Below are 17,677 nucleotides of genomic sequence, written 5' to 3'. Positions count from 1 at the left end.
CGGTGCTGGGAGAGCTGCCAGACGGCACCTGTGGAGCCAGGAGCGAGCAGCAGGAGCGCGGCACAGCAAAGGATCGCTCCCTGCTGCCGTGGGCTGCACCCGCACCACCTTCATCCCCCCCACCCCCGCTTCCATCGCTGCCCGGCGCTTTCGGCTCCGGCTGCCCCAGGCCCTGAGTCACAGAGCCTGGGAACGAGGGAGAAAAGCAGGATGGAGCCCCGGTGCGACCCCGCATGCATCTCCTGCCTGAGTCACGGCTGAATCACAGCCCGGCGCTGAGATCGCGGCACGGCCCCGGCGGCAGAGCTGCCGCTCCGGCTGCCCACAGCTCCCCCGGGCACGGCACAAAGCGTGGCACGGTACAGCACGGCAATTCCCTGCTCCGAGCTTCCAGAGCGCACACCAACACAGCTCAGAGCCCACCCTCAGACGCAGTGCAGCTCCTGGGTTTGCCACCACGTCCCCAGAGAAGATCCCGAGCCCCCGCTGGCCCTGGCTCTGTCCCCTCCCATCGTGGCTCCGTGCAGAGCTCCGAGCCGCCTCCCTTCCCGGGTGTCCAGCTCCTCACACACGCTCTCGACATGTAAAACTGCGCCGGTTCACTGGGTTCAGCTGCTTGTTTTCCAGATAATGCAGCCCAAACCCTTCACTGCTCCCAAAACAGCTTTTCCTCTGTCCCCCACCCACTCCCCTCTACTCTCTGGCTGCTCCTGCCCCGCTCTTGCTTTCCCCTGCGTGCCCCTGGGCACATCCCTGACATCCAAGCCCATCCTGCTGGGTTCTGGCAGCAGGGCCAGCGAGGAGCAGAGCCAATGACACACACCCAGAGCCCCAAATCAGCCACACCTCGTGCCTGCCCCGGCGCAGTGGGACTCACCCTCAGCAGGTTCTCCCGGTCCAGGACGATCACCCTGCGATTGACCGTGGGGAGCAGCTGCTCCAGGATCACCTGGATGTGCTTCTTCACCTGTGCCTGCAAGGTAAGAGGCGTCAGGGCCATGGCAGGGCACGTCCCAGCTGTGGGGTATGTCCCAGCATGGCTCATTCAAGGGGTGGTGGCATCGGGGTGGTGAGATGGGAAAGATCCAGAGCGGGAGACAGAGCGAGACAATGTGCTTCAGCATAAATATGGGATTTGGGATCTCTGTACCGCTCAGCCCTGAACACCTCCCTGGCAAAGTGGCCACCTGGCCGGGGACAGTGGGGACAGCCGAGGATGGCTGAGGATGATGGGGATGGCTGCACTGGTGCTGGGCAGGCAAAGGTGGATTCAACTCTCATGGGGTTGGAACAAGCAGAATCCTCCCCCAAGAGCGTCCCACAATGCTCTCCATAAAGGTTATTTCAGGTTTAAAAGTTAAGCCCAAAATGAGACATTTCACCACAATTTCTGACCTTTCCATCCTGTTCCTGGGCTTCCTGGAATGGGATGGAAAGCTCAGAAATTGTAACCCTGGTGTTGTGGGGATTAAAGAACCACCTTCCAGGACACAGTGTCCAACTCAGCTTCCATAGTGCCAGTGACTGCACTGCAGGTGTGACACCTGAACTTTCAAAGGGCCCCCAAATGGAACCCCAGAGCAGCCAGGAAGGGCAGGAACAGAGGAAGGCTCCTGAAAAGCCAGAGCACAGAGCCCTGTGCAGGCTCAAAACGTGCTGGTGCGGGGACACTCACCAGTTCCACGTCCCCACGGTCCTTGTGCTGCGCTCGCAGCTTCTCTGCACTCTGCAATCACCAGAATCAGGGATGAGACCCCCAGGATTGGCCCCAGCCCACCCCAGACAGGCCATATTTGGATGGGTGGGTGCCCACTATGTCTCTGCCTCACGTTTGGGGCCATCACTCCTCATTCTGGAGTGTGATACTGCCCAGGGCTGACTGGTAATTGCTGTCTTCCTCCCTGCCCTCACCTTCCTCCCAGCTTTGCAGAGGTGGTGATGTGCCCACCACCCTCAGGTCAGTGTCATCCCTGAGCCTGGAAACCCCTTCCCCACTCATGTAGATGTTGGGCAACCCACCAGAAACTCCCTGAGGCGGAAAGCACGAGGTTTTTGCCCCACTCTGGGCATGTTTCTGCTGGCATGGTGACACCCACAAGTCCCCTGGCTCACTACAGTGAACTCCAAACATATCCTGGCCAGGAACTGGTGCTTAACCCCACTCAGAGGGGTTTGGTCAGGTCATTGCCCATTGATTCCTGATTTACCTTCTGGGCCTGGTACAGCACTTCCAGGATGCTGCTGAGCAGCTCGATGCAGGACTCCTCCTCCTCACCTGCCTGGATCAGCTCCTGCAGGATGGGCAGGGCCGCCTGCAGCACCAGCTCCCGGCACTCTGGGGGGGACAGAGGGGCACAGGCATGAGGGGATTGTCCCCATCTGTGGAGCCATGCCGGGCATGAGGCAAAGAGACTCATCCCCGTGCTGTGCCATGGCCTCTGGGTGAGCTCAGCCAGGGCAGTGCCACCGGGACCCCTCTCACCGTGGGACCTGAAGGCTTTGGTGCTGGCAATGTGAGTCAGGGACTGCAGCTTCTGCTTCAGCAGACGCTGGGGCAGCAGGTTCCCCACAAAGTCCCGCAGTATGGCCCTGCCATCAGGAGAGGAGGTAAACCAGGAGCTCCAGGTTCTGGTCAGGATGGGGCTGCTGGGTGGGGGGAGCCTCTAAATGGGGCAGAACCGTGTGGGGCAGGATGGTCCCACAGGGCAGCTGTGCCCACCACAGGCACCCAGCAGACAAATCCTGCCTGAATTCCCAAAATGAACCCAGCTGGGGCTGAGTTCCCAGGCTCAGACCCTGCCCAAGCACAGGCAGCTGCTAAAACTGAGCAGAACTCTCCCAGTTTTGAACTGGGAAGGGGATCAGGAGGTGATTTCAGACACCCCTGCCTGCCCTCACCCTGAGCTCTGTGCTGGGTGCAGGGACAGAGGTGGCTGTGGGAGGTGCTGAGCATGACAGGGGGGCTGGGGTTGGTGGGGGCACAGGGACCCTACCCCAGAGCAGAGGAGTCAAAGATCCCAAACACGTCCTCGAGGATGGAGGGCAGATACTTCAGGGCTGCTCCCTGCAGAGACACCGGAGAGCTGCCTTCAGACAGAGCTCCCACCAGCATTATCTGGGTGGCTGTGGGTGCAGAGTGTAGTCCCATCCCAGACCCATCCAGCCTGCACCAGGTCTCTTCCCTCAGCCCCCTGTGCCTGGTCCTGGATGCGGGGAATGAAGCCAGGCCAGATCCAGGGTGGGGGACAATCCCCAGGAACCCTTGGGAAAATCCAGATTTTCCTCTGCACACTTCAGCACATGGATGATGGCCAGGACAGCGTCTGCCCAGTGCCATCGAGCTGCTGACCCAACCCCAGTGCAGTGAGGGGCTCGGGGTCTCAGCGTGCACAAGGAGGGACAGCTGGGGACAGCAAGGCAGTACACAGGGTGGCAGTTCCTTCTGACACCACAGGAGGTCTGCACACAGGATGGACAGTGTCACCCCAAAAACGAACACTGTGTCACCTCACCATGGGGACAGCCAGTGCCTGGCCTGGGACACCTTCCCTCCCACCACACAGCAGAGCTGAGCCCTCCCAGCACTGCCCCACGCCCCACCTGGGAGAGCAGAGTGGGACCCTCCAGCGGGGACTGCATCAGCTGGTTCAGGGCGACGAAGAACCGCTGCAGGGAGCGCTGGAACTCGGCCACCTCCTTCCCCTCGTAGAGCCTGCAGTGGCCAGAGTCACTGTGCTGTCACCACAGTGTCACCATGGCACACACCTTCCCTGGCACCGCCAGCCCCTGCTCAGGGGTCACCACATTCCCAGTTAATTACACTCGTCCATGAACGTTTGGATGCAGGGCTGGATCCAGTGGTGAGCCCTGGCACTGTCACAGCCCTGGCACTACCACAGCCCTTGCCACAGCCACTGCCCCATCATATCCACAGGCCCACTCACAAAACCTCTTTTTTTCTTTAAAAAAAAAGCCTGATTCTGCAGCCCAAAACCCTCTCAAAGCAGTTCAGCACCGTCCCACTTGAGCAGGAACCTCCTGAGCCCTCCAGCCCCTATCACCCGCTGGACCAGAGCGAACTGAATGAGGGAATTTCAGCCATGGGATGCGCAAAGCTGCAGAAAAAGTGCAAAGCAGCAGGAAAAGTGCAAAGCTGAGGTGTGATCACAGGAATAAAGTCTCTGTTTGAGGTAATTCCCCCACCACTGACACCAAGAAGTGGCAGGAAAAAATATCCAGCCACCAGCTACGTAAGGAAATCCTGGAATTACAGACTGGTTTGGGATGGGAGGGCCCTTGAAGCCCATCCAGGCCCACCCCGTGCCATGGGTTGCTCCAAGCTCTGTCCAGCTTGGCCTCAAAATCCCAGAGGACAATGAGCACTGGCAGAGAAAGTTTTTCTGCCCTCAGTGATGGCCAAAAAGCAGAAACAGCCAGAGGAACCAGCAAGGAGGAAGCAGCGAGGGAGAGACGTCACCGCAGTGCCATCGGGGCCCCTGAGGGGACACAGGGAGGTGTCCCAAGGTGGAGGACAGGGCCCTCAGCCATCCTTGCAGCTACCTGGGCTCCTCACAGGAGCTGCAGGCACTGCTTGTCCGGCTCCAGCAGCAGCACAGGCAATCCCAGACCCGGCAATCTGCAGCAACTGACTCTAATTACAACCCAATTCCTGTCGATTACAGCCCGTACAAATTGCAGCACGTTCAGAGCACTTAGAGGATCTGAGGGGCCCGTGTTATTGCATGTAGAGATTGCTGAGATAAAGGGAAGCTATATAAAATCACTAAATGTCCTCGGGGATGTGTCTGTTCCAGGCAAACTCATTCACGGGGCTGTTTGCAAACGCGCCGCGTAATTAATTTCTCCTGCCAGGAGCACTCTAAGCTGGGAATCTGCTCCGTGTCCTCATACAGGAGGGAGAGACAGGTGCTGGGTGAGATGTTCTGGAGCACAGCAGAGCTCTGGAGCACCCTGAAGCCACGGATGGGACACCAGGAAGGGATGGAAGTGGCAAGGACACACAGGGCTCAAATCACACAGTTAATACAGAGTGGTGCAAAGTGAGGTGTGACAGTTCCTGGGGGCACAGGGACCCTGGCACAGCTCCTCACTGCCAGTGGGAGCACCCACAGGGACCCCAACACGTCCTGGGCTTGGGGTGGAGGAGGCAAAGCCCTCATTCCCCCAAAACCAACCACCTGCCCAACCACGGCGCCTGGGGATGGGGCGATCTCACTGCTTTCGGTGCCAGCCAGTGCCCACCCCGTGCAGGGGGCCCTTGCCACGTGTGTGTGGGGGTCCCTCACTGCCCACCTCGCTGCCTGCTGTTCCCTCAGGACACTTCGGCTTTCGGTGCCGCGTACGTGGAACGAAAGAGGAACGGCACCGGCTTTGTGGGGTAACACCAATGGCCGTGTCCTGACTTCCTCCTCTCCCACGCTGGCCCACAAGAGGGGTGTTTGTGCCATCACCCAGACTGGGATGTGAACCCCATGGCCACGGGGAACAAGCGAAACCAGGTCTGAGGGCGCTCTGGAGGTGCCTGTGGGTACCTTGACCTTTGAGCCCACTGCTCTGCTCATCACAGGATCACAGCAGGGTTTGGCTCGGAAGGCACCTCACAAACCCTCCAACACCCCTGCCATGAGCAGGGACACCTCCCACTGACCTTAACTGGGCTCCAGGAAACCTTCCCAGCACTGGGGCACAGACTGCCCAGGACATTTTGCCCTCTCGGTTGTGGGAGGATTTTAAGAGCTCATTGGAAACCCCCTGTCAGGGGTGGCTGGGGCAGGGTCACTGCGGGGCAGGGTCACTGTGGTGTAGGGTCACTGTGGGGCAGGGTCATTGCTGGGAATTTGGGGTGGCCAGAGAGCTCTCCCACCCTAAGGCGGACAGCACTGCCCACCCTCAGAGTGGATCACCATCGTCCAGCAGCGTCCAGAGGATGGCACGAAGCTGAAAACTGCCAGAATCCTCGAGGAGAGGATTCACAGCCATGGAGGAGCCTCGCCTGGGGACGAGCTAACACAGCACCACAGCCAGGAGCGGTGGGTGCCAACCTGGGTGCCACACCAGGTGGGTTGAGCTGCCATTGCCACAACCCTGGGGCTGACGATGGCACTGACAGCGCTCCCACAGCACAGGGACCTCCCTCCCACAGACCCCGAGCCAGGGACCAGGCTCCAGCAGGGTGCTGGCACACGGCACTGGGAGCACTGGGAGCACTTACTGGGCAAAGAGGCGCCGGGAGCGGACGATGAACTTGAAGATGTACTCCAGGGCCTTGAAGGTGCGTGGGAGGGCCTCGCAGGGCTCCCCCCGGCCCGCCTGCTCCACGTACTGAGTCAGCACCGCCAGCAGCTTCCTGCGGGGTGGGATATCTGTGGGCATTCCAGCCCTGCCAGACCCTGCACCCACTGTCTCAGCCCCATCCTGGCTGTCCCAGCCCTGTCCCCCAGCATTCCCTCCCCGTGCCACAGCCCCCAGGAACGCACTTGTAGGCGAGCGTGGCGCTGAAGTGCTGGCGGATGTAAGCCTCCAGGACCGTGTTGAAATGCTGGAACTTTCTGTCAGCCACCAACCTCACAATGAAAACCTGAGGGCAGCAGGCAAGGGGCACGGTTTAGCATGGGCAAGGGGATGCCTGGGCAGAGCAACAGCCATCCCGACCCCACCCTGGCCTGGTCCCATCACCGGGAGCATTCTTGGCTTGGTGTGGGAGAAATGCCTTTGAATCCTGCTGGGATTGTCCCCCAGAGGGACAGTGTCCCTCAGAACGCAGCCCTGCCCTGGGCTGGGTCACTCAGACCAGCAAACCCCATTGGCCCAGTGCCCACCCGTCACTGGGGGGGGCTCAGACCCACACAGGTTCTGCTCACCAGGGCATCAAACACAAGGGTGTCATAAACATCTGTCTGCGAGTGCTCCATCATGATGGAGAACAGGGCATCCAGTGTGTCCTGCAGGAACTGGGGGGACATGAGGGCTGTGAGGGCTCGAGCGCTGACCCCAGCATTGCCCAAGACCCAGCTGGTGGGCATGGGGAGTGCAGGAACCAGGGAGGGAGGGAGGGGAGCAAATCCTGGCTGTACCTTGATGACCTCCCCTCCATCCACGTTCATCAGTTTCTGGAGGTTCCCACAGAGCAGGCTGGGCTTGGAGCGCCACTTCAGCAGCCCCAGCAGGTTCACTGGGCAGGAGGAATGGGGCGGTCAGCACTGACCACTCACTGACCCCAGTGTTACAAACCCCCAGCTCCCCCATCCCATCCTGGCTGCCCAGGAGCTGCCAGGACACTGCCAGGAACAGCCAGAACCCCCTCACACAGCCACTGCTCAGTGCTGAAATCCCCTGATTTGGCCAGGGCCATAAAGCACAAACTTTAAATAGGTCGTGGCTGTGGGAGACAAAATCGTGCTGCAGGAAGGGAATTAATGGAGCAGCCTCATCCCTGACCCCTCCATGCTGAACCTCAGTGCCCTGGGCCCTGCAGCCACGTTGTCACCATGTGTCACATCCCCACACCACGAGGTCACATCCCCCGAGCTCCCTGCACTTCAGCCAGAGCAGGATGAGCCATTCCCAACTTCCAGCCTTGCAGCAGGTGGGAGGAGAGCCCAGAATTCCCGTGGGCCTTTCCCTGGCCAGGGCGGGATGTGTCAGGGCTAAGGGGGCACGAATGTTCTCAGCTGCCCCGACCTGTGTAGAGCAGGCCAGGGGTGGAAACTCCCCTGAGCCAACCCAGGAATGGGGGGTTAAACCACAGAGCTCCAATTCCCACCTCAATTCCGAAGGAAGGTCATGCAGCCATATTCAAGTGGGAATTCCACTCGCTGCTGCTCCTCTCCAGCGGATTGCAGCCCCCCCCAAAATACCCTGATGGAGCTGATCTCCCCAGGAACAGCCTTGGCCATTCTGAGCATGGCCAAACAGTAACTGAGCACTCGCTGTTCCCACTGTTCTCATCCCGTTGTCCCAGTGCGATGGGCGCTGGAGAGCCGAGCATCGGGAGCAGCGTGATCCAGAGGATGGGAACAGCACCGGGGAGGGGACACAGCCCCGCCTCCCCCGCCGTGGGGGATCAGGACTCACCATTCTGGGTCAGCTTGGTGGAGCAGATGAGCGTGGAGATTTGGAAGCTGTCCCGGGTGGACACGGCCAAAGCCGGCGCGGCCCCGCTGACACGGAAGGAGGAGCCAGAGAGGAGCTTTGACTCCGACAGGTTCCGCTCCGAGGGCAGGGACAGGTAGGCGCTGGCGTCCTCCAGCTTCTTGCTGTCACCCTGCAGGGCACAACACAGGTCACAGCTGGAGCCCCAGGGGACAGGGTTGGCCCGCTGTGTGCTGACCCCATGGCTGGTGCCTCCCACCATACAGAACCTTCATCCCACCCCTGGGTACCCTCTGGCTCCCCCACGCTGATCCCACAAAGCTGCTCCCTGAGGGGATCCACAGGGACCCCTCAGCTGGGAAAATGAGCTGGGGGAGACACCAAACCCCAGCTCGTGTCACACAGCGGGGACAGGACAACAGGCAGGAGGAGCAGAGTGACAAAGAGGAGTGTGGGGCTGGAAATTAAACACCCCTGGGCACTGCTGCGGGGATGGACATGCAGTGGGGACACCGGCACGCACCGGGACACTGACATGGAGCAGGACAACACCCAGGTGTCCAGGACAGCCTGTTCCACAACACCATTGTCACCCTACGTTTGCTACCTGTATGGGCATGCCAGGGCCTCCAAAACAGCCTATTTCTGTGTCCTCTACTCTAAGCTGAAAAGGTTCCATCCAGGAGGACTCACTGGGGTGACTCTGAATGACCTTTCCTGCTCATTGGCCAGCCTGGGACATAAGGGATTGACCAGAGCCAGCCAGCAGGGCTGCAGAGCTCACAAACATCCATCCTTCCCTGCCTGCAGCCTCTCAGGGTGAAACCCCTCCAGCTGAAGGTCAGATGGAGGTGACAGAGATGTTTCCTGTTGGATTTTCCCCTCCAGGACACCTGCTACGAGCAGCCAACACACAGGAGCCCTGTGCTCCTTCCCAGGGCCGAACCCGCGCAGGGAAAACTGGCTGGAGCTCAGACCAGCTGGAGATCAAGAGGTCTGAGCAGCTAAAAGCCTTTCACTCACATTCCTTTGGCAAGCAGAGATAAAAAGATGAAATAGCTTCTGACTCCCAGAGTCCAGCCCCCGGTGTCTGCCGGGAAGAGCCGGAGTCAGACAGGGAGAGGACGGAGCAGCGCAGGACGTGGTGGTTCAGGAGGGCAGGGACAGCTCTGAGGGGAACAGGGACCCAGAAGGGAGGTGTGGGGGGTTTGTTCTCCTAGCAGGGAGGTGTGGGAGGTTTCCTCTCACTGCCACAGCCAGCACTGGCACATCCCAAAGGTGCCCAATATGCTCCTGCTGTGGAGGGGACAGTCCCCAGAGAGCCAGGGACCAGAGCCAGCGCCGAGGGCCATGGCAGCAGTCAAAGAATTTGGGTCTTTTGCCCAAAAATAAAGCAGGGAGGAGGGATATAATAATGATTTCAAATGTTCAGGAGCCTCAGGGAGGAACAGCATGGTCTGTCCCTGTCCTGGGCTGCTGCAGCAGGAGGGAGCAGGTTGGCTCATCCCAAAAAAAGGCAAGACTCAGGGAGGGACGTGGCTGCGCCTGGAGAAACTGTGGTCACGTTGCCAAAATCAGAGAACACTCCCATGCAGCAGCCCAGGGGCGGGGGAGCAGGCGACCCCCCCAGGGACACTGGAGCTCCATGGCCAGGCAGGGACTCCAGGAGGTGTCCGCACACAGGGAAGAGCCCTGAGCTCGCCCTGGCAGAGAGACCAGCTCATGCCTCCCACTGCTCTGGTCGCAGCAGCCCCAGTGCAGGAAGGGGACGCCAGGTAAGGGGGCAGCCCCTTCAGGGGCCCTTCACGTTGGAGCTGACTGCGTTTTTCCCAAATGAACAGCGATTTCCCCTCCCCTCCACTCTCCCGGAGCAAACCCGAGCAGCGCCAGGGCTGGTGAAATCAGGTGAAGCGCAGCCCCACCACGGGGACGTTCCCTCCCCGTCACAAACGCTTAAATCACCTTTTTCCAAACAAAACTTGTCATTCCAAAGGAGCAGCGCAGGGATTGGAGACGCTGTGTGCGGGGAGCCCCCGCCACCAAGGACAGCGAGGACGGGCAGGGAGGCACCGCAAACCCTCGGGGACTTCGGGTACGTGCCACCAGCACGGTGGCTCAGGCAGGGACTGGCACCCTGGCCTCAGAAGTGCTGCTGTCCCACACCCCTCCCCAAACTTCAGGGGGCTCTGGGGTCCCCCCCATACCTTGTAGAGCACCAGGTCGTGCTCCCCATCCCGCAGCGTGGTGCCATCGGGGCGCATCAACCTCACGAAGGCCATGGAGAAAATCCGCTCGCTCCTGTCCTTGGCTGGGGGGGGACACACGGGGGTGAGGTGAGGGGGAGTCGGAGGGGACCAGGGACACACCTCCAGGCAGGGAGGAAGGCCTGGAGCAAGGGACACTCACAGTCGCTGGAGGAGCGGTGGCGGAAGGTGAACCTCAGGTGGGTCCTGTGGACGTCCTCGATGGGAACAGCAATCTGGGTGGGAACGCGTGCCAAGGTGAGGGCAGGGGGCACGGGCTGAGCCCCCACCTGGGCAATGTCCCTCTGTGCCCGAGCAGGGGCTGTGCCAGACCGCCTACTGCTGCAAATAACCCCACATCCTTCCCAGTCAACCAGTGAGGCTGAACTGGGGGTACTGGGATGGGGACAGGGCTGCAGTGCCCATTCCCAGGACCACCCTCCCCAGAGCTGGTCATGCTGGGTGTCCATCCAGGGGTCATGCTGTGACCCTGGCAGCATCTCCATCGTCCCTGAGATGGGACCAAGGACTGCCCCCCAAAACGCCTGCCCTGAAGGGGACCCCCTGCAGCAGCCCTGAGGAGCCTGGAGGGGCTGCAGCCCTCTCCCACCCCAGTCCCTGTGCCCTGGGGCTCCCCAGACCTTCAGAGTCTCCATCCAACGTTGGTGCCGCTGCTGGTAGTAGACAACAGAGCGGTAGTGGCTGGTGGGGCAGTCCCCTGCTCCCGCATGGATCACGTTCTGTCAGGAGGAGATAGCTCAGGATCAGCCCAAATGGCCTCACAGGGAGGGAGAATTCCCATCCCTGCCAGCCCTGACCATGCCCCAAGCCCTCCTGCCCACACCTTCCTGAACGCCATCCCCTCCACTTCTGCCAGGCCTGGTGTCACCTCTGAAGGGACACACGGCCCTCCCAGGGCACATCAGGGCTTGGCCCTGTGGATGGAGATGGAGGATGCATCCCAGCACCGGCCCAGATGAGCCCTCAGCAATTCCAGCCCATTCCTCAGGAGCCAGCTGAGGACTGCTGTGACAACACCCGGAGAGAGGCAAGAGCCAGCCTGGGGAGGTGACACTTGGGTCTGACACCCCCTGGCCTCCTGCCAGTCCCCAGCTCCTTCCCCCTCTGCCTGTGCTGGGGATGGATGTCTGATGGGCATGGCCAGGGGGTCTGGCTGTCCCCAAGGGAAGACGATTTTCTCTCTACCCCGTTTACAGCATTTTCCCATATCTTTATTCCATTCCCAGATCTCTATTCTGGGCAGCTCCAGTGGCCCAAGGGGCTCTTCAAAGACAGTTTTGCTGCTGGAGCTGCTGGCTCTACCCGAGGTGAGGTGACACGGGAGACACCTGCCATACCCGAGGTGAGGTGACACGGGGGACACCTGCCATACCTGCACCACATTTCCCGCCTCGTCACAGACACACACGGTCACCTCCACGTTCTTCTGCGTCTTCTTGTTGCCCTTGTCGAACTCGCCCTGCACCAGCGTCAGGTAGATGTCGTTCCTGACATCACCTGGGGGAGGACAGCCCTGTCAGCCAGGTCCTGGCACATGCTGGCATCCCCAGGGACCCCCAGGCTTGTCCCTCCCACACTTGCCTGGCATGATGACCTCTGGGTAGCCCAGCTTGCGAGCCACCGCCGTGCTGCGGTCCACCAGGTGCGGGTGGTCCTTCCTCACCTGGCTCAGATCTCCCCACAGCATCTTCAGGGACACCCAGAGCCCTGCAGGGACCACAGTGATTTCTCAAGGGGTGACAGCAAGAGCTGGGGGAGCCAGGGCCACCAGGGGTCACAGCAAGTCCTCTACTCTGCAGGGACTGCCTCACGTGACAAGCAGATGGCCAGGGAGGGGGTCTTGTGTCACAGAGTGGGCACCGGGGACACAGCGTCTCTACCTTGTCCCTTGTGGTTGATGTCCTTCCCCTCCACCGCCTTCCGGATCATATTGTGAAGGAAATCACCATCAGTAGCCACCCTGGAAAAGCCACATTTAGGGGAAAAAAACCTTTTCTCTTTGATCCTTGCACCTCTTGTCCCCTGGCAGCTGGTGTCCCCATGCCAGCCTGGTGTCCCCATGCCAGCCTGCCCGCTGCCCCCCAGCACTGCCCCCCCCAGGCACTCCCCCCGCCCATGGGGCTCACGGGTGGACAGGGATGAAGTGCTGCTTGTCCTCGTCGCTGTCACACGTCCCCTTGGTGATGTCGGTGATGTCCATCACTGCAGTGACACGGAGGTGACACCGTGGCAGAGGTGGCACCCCCAGCCAGTGATCCATGCCCAGAACAAGACGGTGAAGGGAGGTGAAGGCAGAGGGTCTCCCCAGGGTTCTGGGGACACCTCAGCAGCGCTGTGCTGGGGGTCCCCTGTGCCAGGACAGGGCGGGTGTTGTGCCCCTTGTCCCCAAGGGGGACGGTGTGGGCAGGCAGGGAAAAGGGACAGTGGGAGCAGCCCAGGGACATCACAGAGCTTGATGTGATGGCTGGCAGGGGTGCCAGGATGGTGGCACGGAAGTCCCTGGGGGTCTCCATGGAGCCCACCCCCACCTGAGATGCCGAAGGGCCGGCGCAGGCCCGTGCTGAGCTTGCGGCTGTGGCTGTCCCGCAGGTCCATGCGCCCCAGCCGGATGATTTGGCACACCAGGAACAGCCGCTCCCGCTGCAGGTCCGTGCTGCCCAGGTCCTGGGGGACAGGGGCCGTGTGACACTGGCAGCACTGCCGGGGACGTGCCACCGCCAGGTGATCACGGGGTGCCCAGGGCTGGGCAGGGGGAACCAGTGGGCACAGAGGGTCCCTGCTGCCCTGCACTGTGGGGGCAGTGGGCACACAGCCCCGCTGCCCTGGGGGCTTCTGTGCACCCCAGGAGTCCCAAGGCCCAGGGATGGCGACAATGCCAGGACCGATGGTACCAATGGGTCACCCTAGACCAGGCAGTTTGGCAAGCTGGCACGGTGTAAGGATGTCAGGGCGGCCCTTTACCCCAGCCCCGGAGACACTGGGGAAGGGATGGGGTCCCCCGGGTGCTGCGCCCGCGCCAAAACCTTCCAGCGGCGCTAAGAAGGGATAGAGACACGCCACAACGCGTGGGGACACGCGGGGACATCAGCAGCGAGCAGAGCAGAGGGCTCTGAGCTGGGCGAGAGCCGGGGGGGGCGGCAGCGGAGCCGAAGTGCTGATGCTGCTCATTAACATTGATTTTCCCGGCTCATTTGCATATCGATGGCTCCGCGGCGTCCCGGGGGTCAGCGCTGCGCTGCAGCCAAAGCGCTGAGTCAGCGAGCGCCGAGGGGCGTGGGACGAGCGGGGACGGAGCACCCCGAGACCCCCAGCACCGAGAGGGGACCCCGGGACCTCCAACAACGGGAAGGGACCCCGAGACCCCCAGCACCGGGAGGGGACCACAGAGGGCCGGCAGCACGTCCCGGCACCAGGGCAGGGCTCTGGGGTACACGAGCGGGGGGTCTGGTGGGGGTCCGGCTTCTGTCGGGGAGACACGGGGCACCCGAAATGCTGGGGGTGGGAGCAGATCTGCAGGAGGGGGCGGCGGGAGGCAGCAGCGCGGCTCCTTCGGGCTCTGCGCTCACCGTGAACACGACCTTGAGGTTGTTGAGCAGTTCGATGTCCTGGGGGACCCCGGTGCTGGCCCAGCGGATCACGTAGTTCTCGCTGCGGGGCGGGGGATGGTTGAGGTGGGCAGCGGGATGGCAGAGCCCCTCCCAGCTCCCACCGCACGGACCCCTCATCCCACCAGTGTCCCCGAGGCACTGGCCCAGCCTGGCTGTCCCCAGTCACCGCACTGGTCACCTCCCCAGTGCCTGGGGCAGGACAAGCTGTCCCATGGGATATGGCTGCACGGCAGGCACGCCATGACAAACCCTCCCATTCTGGAGAAGCCGTTTGTGAAGGGACGTGCCCCTTCCCCCCGTGACACCCGCCGGGTCCTTCTGGGCTGGGCAGGAGGGCAGCCCGGGGGGAATGCCACAGGGAGCAGCAGGACAAGCACCCAGCAGAGCAGGGGCAGGGTCTGTCCTGTGCCCCGGGGCCCCACCTGATGATGCGCTGCTCGCCAGGGTCGTACAGGGCCATGAAGAGCTGCGCCTCCTCCCCGATGTGGCAGACGAAGTTGCGGACGCAGAGGTAGAGGTTGTGAGAGGGCGAAGCAGCCCCGTGGGTGCCATGGCCTGGTGCTCTCTGCTGCGGGCTCTGGGGGGCACAAGGGGGGCACAGCCCCACAGCTCAGCCCTTGGCACATCCCCTGGCACAGGGTGTGGGTGCAGGGCCAGCAGCAGCCTCACCGTCTCCTCCTGGATGCGCTGGGTGAGGGTCTGTGCCGCCCTCCTGTGTGCCTGGAAGAGGCTGATGACGCTGGTCCTGTCGGGGTCCAGGATGTTCTCGTCCTCATCCCGCACCACCAGGTCCAGCGCGAGGATCCTGCAGGGGCCGGGATGGGGTGAGGCAGGACTGGGGGCACACGGGGCCGTGTGTCCCACCAGGATTCACTTGTCCTTGCACAGGGTCTGAGGGGGCAGGACAGATCCGACCAGGAAAAGGGACAGGAGCTGGCAGCACTGAGAACATTCCTGTCCCAGCCACGGCTTGTCAGCCATAGCCCTTAGCCAGGTGGCTTGAGCAGCTGGTGGCACACTTACTGTCCCCAGCCATCACGGGACAGCCAGCTGGGATGATGGGGACACAGGGACAGCCAGCCAGGCCACCAGGGAGCACACCTGGGGCACAGCACAGCCTGTGCCAGAGGCAGATTGGAGGTCCCCGTGCCCCGTCCCCGCCCTCACTTGTTGCCGTAGTCCATCTTGCCGGTCACCTCCTTCCTTAGCCGCAGGAGCTGGTCCTTGGGCAGCGTCCCCGAGAGCAGCTGCGAGCGCTGCTCCATCAGCTCCTGCATCATCCGCTTCACCTGCCCGTACCGCTCCGTCTGCCCGGCCTGCGGCAGCACCACAGGGTCACCGCGGCCACCAGATGTCCCCCACCCCGCTCCCAGATCCCCCCCGACACCCAGACCCTCGTCCCTCACCACATAGAGCTGCTTCCAGATGGTGGCCCACTCCCGCAGCGTGGTGGTGATCTCCTGCACCGTGGGCATCTCGGCGGGCACCACGCTCTCCTCCACCCTAGGGGAGGCACAGGCACCCGTGGAGCGCCCCAGCACCGCAGGGACCCCGCACGGGGCAGAGGGTGGAGCCCACCCACCCCTGCCCGTGCCCCGTACCTACCCCCGCTGCTCCACCACGCCGCCTTTCAGCCGGATCAGCGAGGCCGGGAAGATGCCCTGAGGGAGTCAGAGCCGTCGGCACCCCCGAGCTGGGAGCTGTCCCTCAGGGGGGAACAGCTGGAGGCTCCCAGTGCCCAGCCTGCTGTACCCTCTGCCCTCCTCGAACCCCAGCATCCCCCCAAGGAAAAGGCAAGCCGCTGTCCATGCCCCCTCCGTCCCCCCAGACACCCAGCAGGGACAGGGAAAGCCACCAGCAGTGCCCCTCCTGCCCCCAAAACCCCAGCATCCCGTCACCTACCCGGGCAGCCCTGTTCCGGAGCGAGTACCCGCAGTACCAGCCTGCGAGGGGAGGGGACATCGTCAGCCAGGCTGAGGGTCCTGGCCCCTGCTGCAGGGACAAAGGAGGGTGCAGGAACCCTGGGGTGCACCCGGGGGTCCCCCTTACCCTCGGAGGCCTGCAGGATATGCACCATCTCCCCGACCTGCAGCGGGAGGTGATGCTCCTTGGTGCGCGGGAAGTTCCACACGGCTGTGGGAAGAGGGGCTGGGAATTGGGATCCCTGCCTGGAGCCCCTCACCAGCCCCCAGGCCCTGTGCACCTGCACCCCACAGCCAGCCCCCCACAGCACTCCAGCAGGCCCCGTTCAGTCCCAAGAGATGGAGAAGACCCCCAGCCCCACAAACAGCGTGAGACCCCCGAGCACACCAACTCCACACCCGAGGACCGCCACGGCACAGCCCACACAGAGCCAAGCACAGCAGAAGCCCCTAGCCTCCTTTTGACACTCGGGGGTCACTTTTGGGACCCCCCTGCCTGCCACCCGCACCCTGGGTGCCAGTGGTCCCGCTCCTGGCACAGGCAGTGCGGGGAGGTCAGCGCCAGCTGAGCCCCTGCCCAGGGCTGGTGGCCAGGGACAGGTCTGCTTAGGGACAGCAGAGCTGGTGGCAGGGGAGGGGCGCCGTGGGGACAGGAGCTCTCCGGTGGCCAGCCACTTCCTGCCCAGCTGTGCTGCTGCTGTCCCTGTGACTATTTCTGGCCCCAAGGACAGCTCTCGGCCAGGCAGCCCTGGTTTGGCCCCCAGACTGGGGGACAGGTCCTGCACCCGGGAGTCCCTGCTAGGACCATGCCTGTGTCCACCCTGAGGCCCAGCCAGGCCCAGCTGAAACTTCAGCACCCCCAGACCCACCTGGCTTGTCAGGACCCCTCATGCTGACCCTCACACCTTGGGGCACCAGGAGCCCTGAGGTCCCACAGGACCCCACCCATCACCCTGAACTCCCTACAGAGACCCTGAGCCAGCTGGGACCAGTAGCAGCTCAGCCCTCACTCAGGTGCTGCCCAGGACGCTGCAGAAGCTCAGCCCTTGCTCCAGCACTGCAGAGAGTGAAAGGGAAGGGTGCAGGAAACGGCCCCACAAGAAACGGGAAGAAGCACAGGGCTGCCAGGGCCAGCAGAAGCTGGGGGTGCTGCAGGGAGTGGGGGTGCCCAGGGCTGGTGCAGGGCACAGGGAACCCAATCTGGGGGTGCTATGAGGAATGGGGGTGCCTACAGCTTTGCCATCACCAACACTAAGGCAGCTACAAAGCCCCAGCTGGAACCTAAAGAAAGTTATTGGGGTGCCTCAAGGCTCCCCCAGAGCCTCAACAGCCGGGCTGAGCCCAAAACCACAGCCTGGAGGGAAGCCAAGCCCCCACCCCAGTGCTTCCCACCCCTACCAGCACCACTCCTGGTGCATGGGTTCTGCTGGCACCTGTCCTGCTTGGTCCCCTTCCCCGAGCATTCTGTCACCAGCCCTGCAGCCCCCACTACCCCTGTTTGTTCCTGCACCAGCACCGCAGGGACCTGGCCCCCTCCTCACATCACCTCACAGCGGCACCAGCTCGGCACCACTGGTGCCATCACCCAACTGCCACCACCAGAGCCGGGGGAGGGGATGTCACCTCACCATGGATGTCACCTCACCCTGAGAAACCCCCATTCCACCAGCCCTGTGCCCGAGCGCCTAGTGCCAGCAGCCCCCCACTCACCCACGCCATACTTCTCCTTGGTGGGCAGCCAGGGCGCCATGGCCACCGGGGCTGTGCTGCG

General features: G+C 62.5%; 1 protein-coding gene across 1 annotated transcript in view; it reads right to left on the bottom strand.

The window, feature by feature from the left end:
• The window catches only part of LOC136290817 (dedicator of cytokinesis protein 2-like), a 44,524-nt gene extending 26,847 nt beyond the window's left edge, over positions 1-17,677 (bottom strand). Inside the window, exons 1-28 of the mRNA XM_066185140.1 lie at positions 17,617-17,677; positions 16,034-16,117; positions 15,887-15,927; positions 15,590-15,645; positions 15,391-15,487; positions 15,152-15,300; positions 14,654-14,789; positions 14,407-14,561; positions 13,943-14,024; positions 12,905-13,040; positions 12,503-12,578; positions 12,257-12,336; positions 11,958-12,083; positions 11,749-11,873; positions 10,997-11,095; positions 10,519-10,591; positions 10,317-10,420; positions 8,095-8,284; positions 7,095-7,192; positions 6,882-6,971; positions 6,498-6,598; positions 6,233-6,367; positions 3,601-3,712; positions 2,994-3,064; positions 2,483-2,589; positions 2,208-2,335; positions 1,676-1,726; positions 878-973 (exon numbers count right to left, since the gene is read on the bottom strand). Coding sequence (XP_066041237.1) covers positions 878-973; positions 1,676-1,726; positions 2,208-2,335; positions 2,483-2,589; positions 2,994-3,064; positions 3,601-3,712; positions 6,233-6,367; positions 6,498-6,598; positions 6,882-6,971; positions 7,095-7,192; positions 8,095-8,284; positions 10,317-10,420; positions 10,519-10,591; positions 10,997-11,095; positions 11,749-11,873; positions 11,958-12,083; positions 12,257-12,336; positions 12,503-12,578; positions 12,905-13,040; positions 13,943-14,024; positions 14,407-14,561; positions 14,654-14,789; positions 15,152-15,300; positions 15,391-15,487; positions 15,590-15,645; positions 15,887-15,927; positions 16,034-16,117; positions 17,617-17,656 — 2,838 coding nt within the window. The 5' untranslated portion in view covers positions 17,657-17,677. The remainder of the gene's footprint in view (positions 1-877; positions 974-1,675; positions 1,727-2,207; positions 2,336-2,482; positions 2,590-2,993; positions 3,065-3,600; positions 3,713-6,232; positions 6,368-6,497; positions 6,599-6,881; positions 6,972-7,094; positions 7,193-8,094; positions 8,285-10,316; positions 10,421-10,518; positions 10,592-10,996; positions 11,096-11,748; positions 11,874-11,957; positions 12,084-12,256; positions 12,337-12,502; positions 12,579-12,904; positions 13,041-13,942; positions 14,025-14,406; positions 14,562-14,653; positions 14,790-15,151; positions 15,301-15,390; positions 15,488-15,589; positions 15,646-15,886; positions 15,928-16,033; positions 16,118-17,616) is intronic.

The sequence above is a fragment of the Chamaea fasciata genome, unplaced genomic scaffold (genome assembly GCF_029207755.1).
Source record: "Chamaea fasciata isolate MVZ Bird 193981 ecotype frontalis unplaced genomic scaffold, bChaFas1.0.hap1 SCAF_6, whole genome shotgun sequence".
NCBI lineage: Eukaryota > Metazoa > Chordata > Aves > Passeriformes > Sylviidae > Chamaea > Chamaea fasciata.
This window is presented reverse-complemented; position numbering and strand designations above follow the sequence as displayed.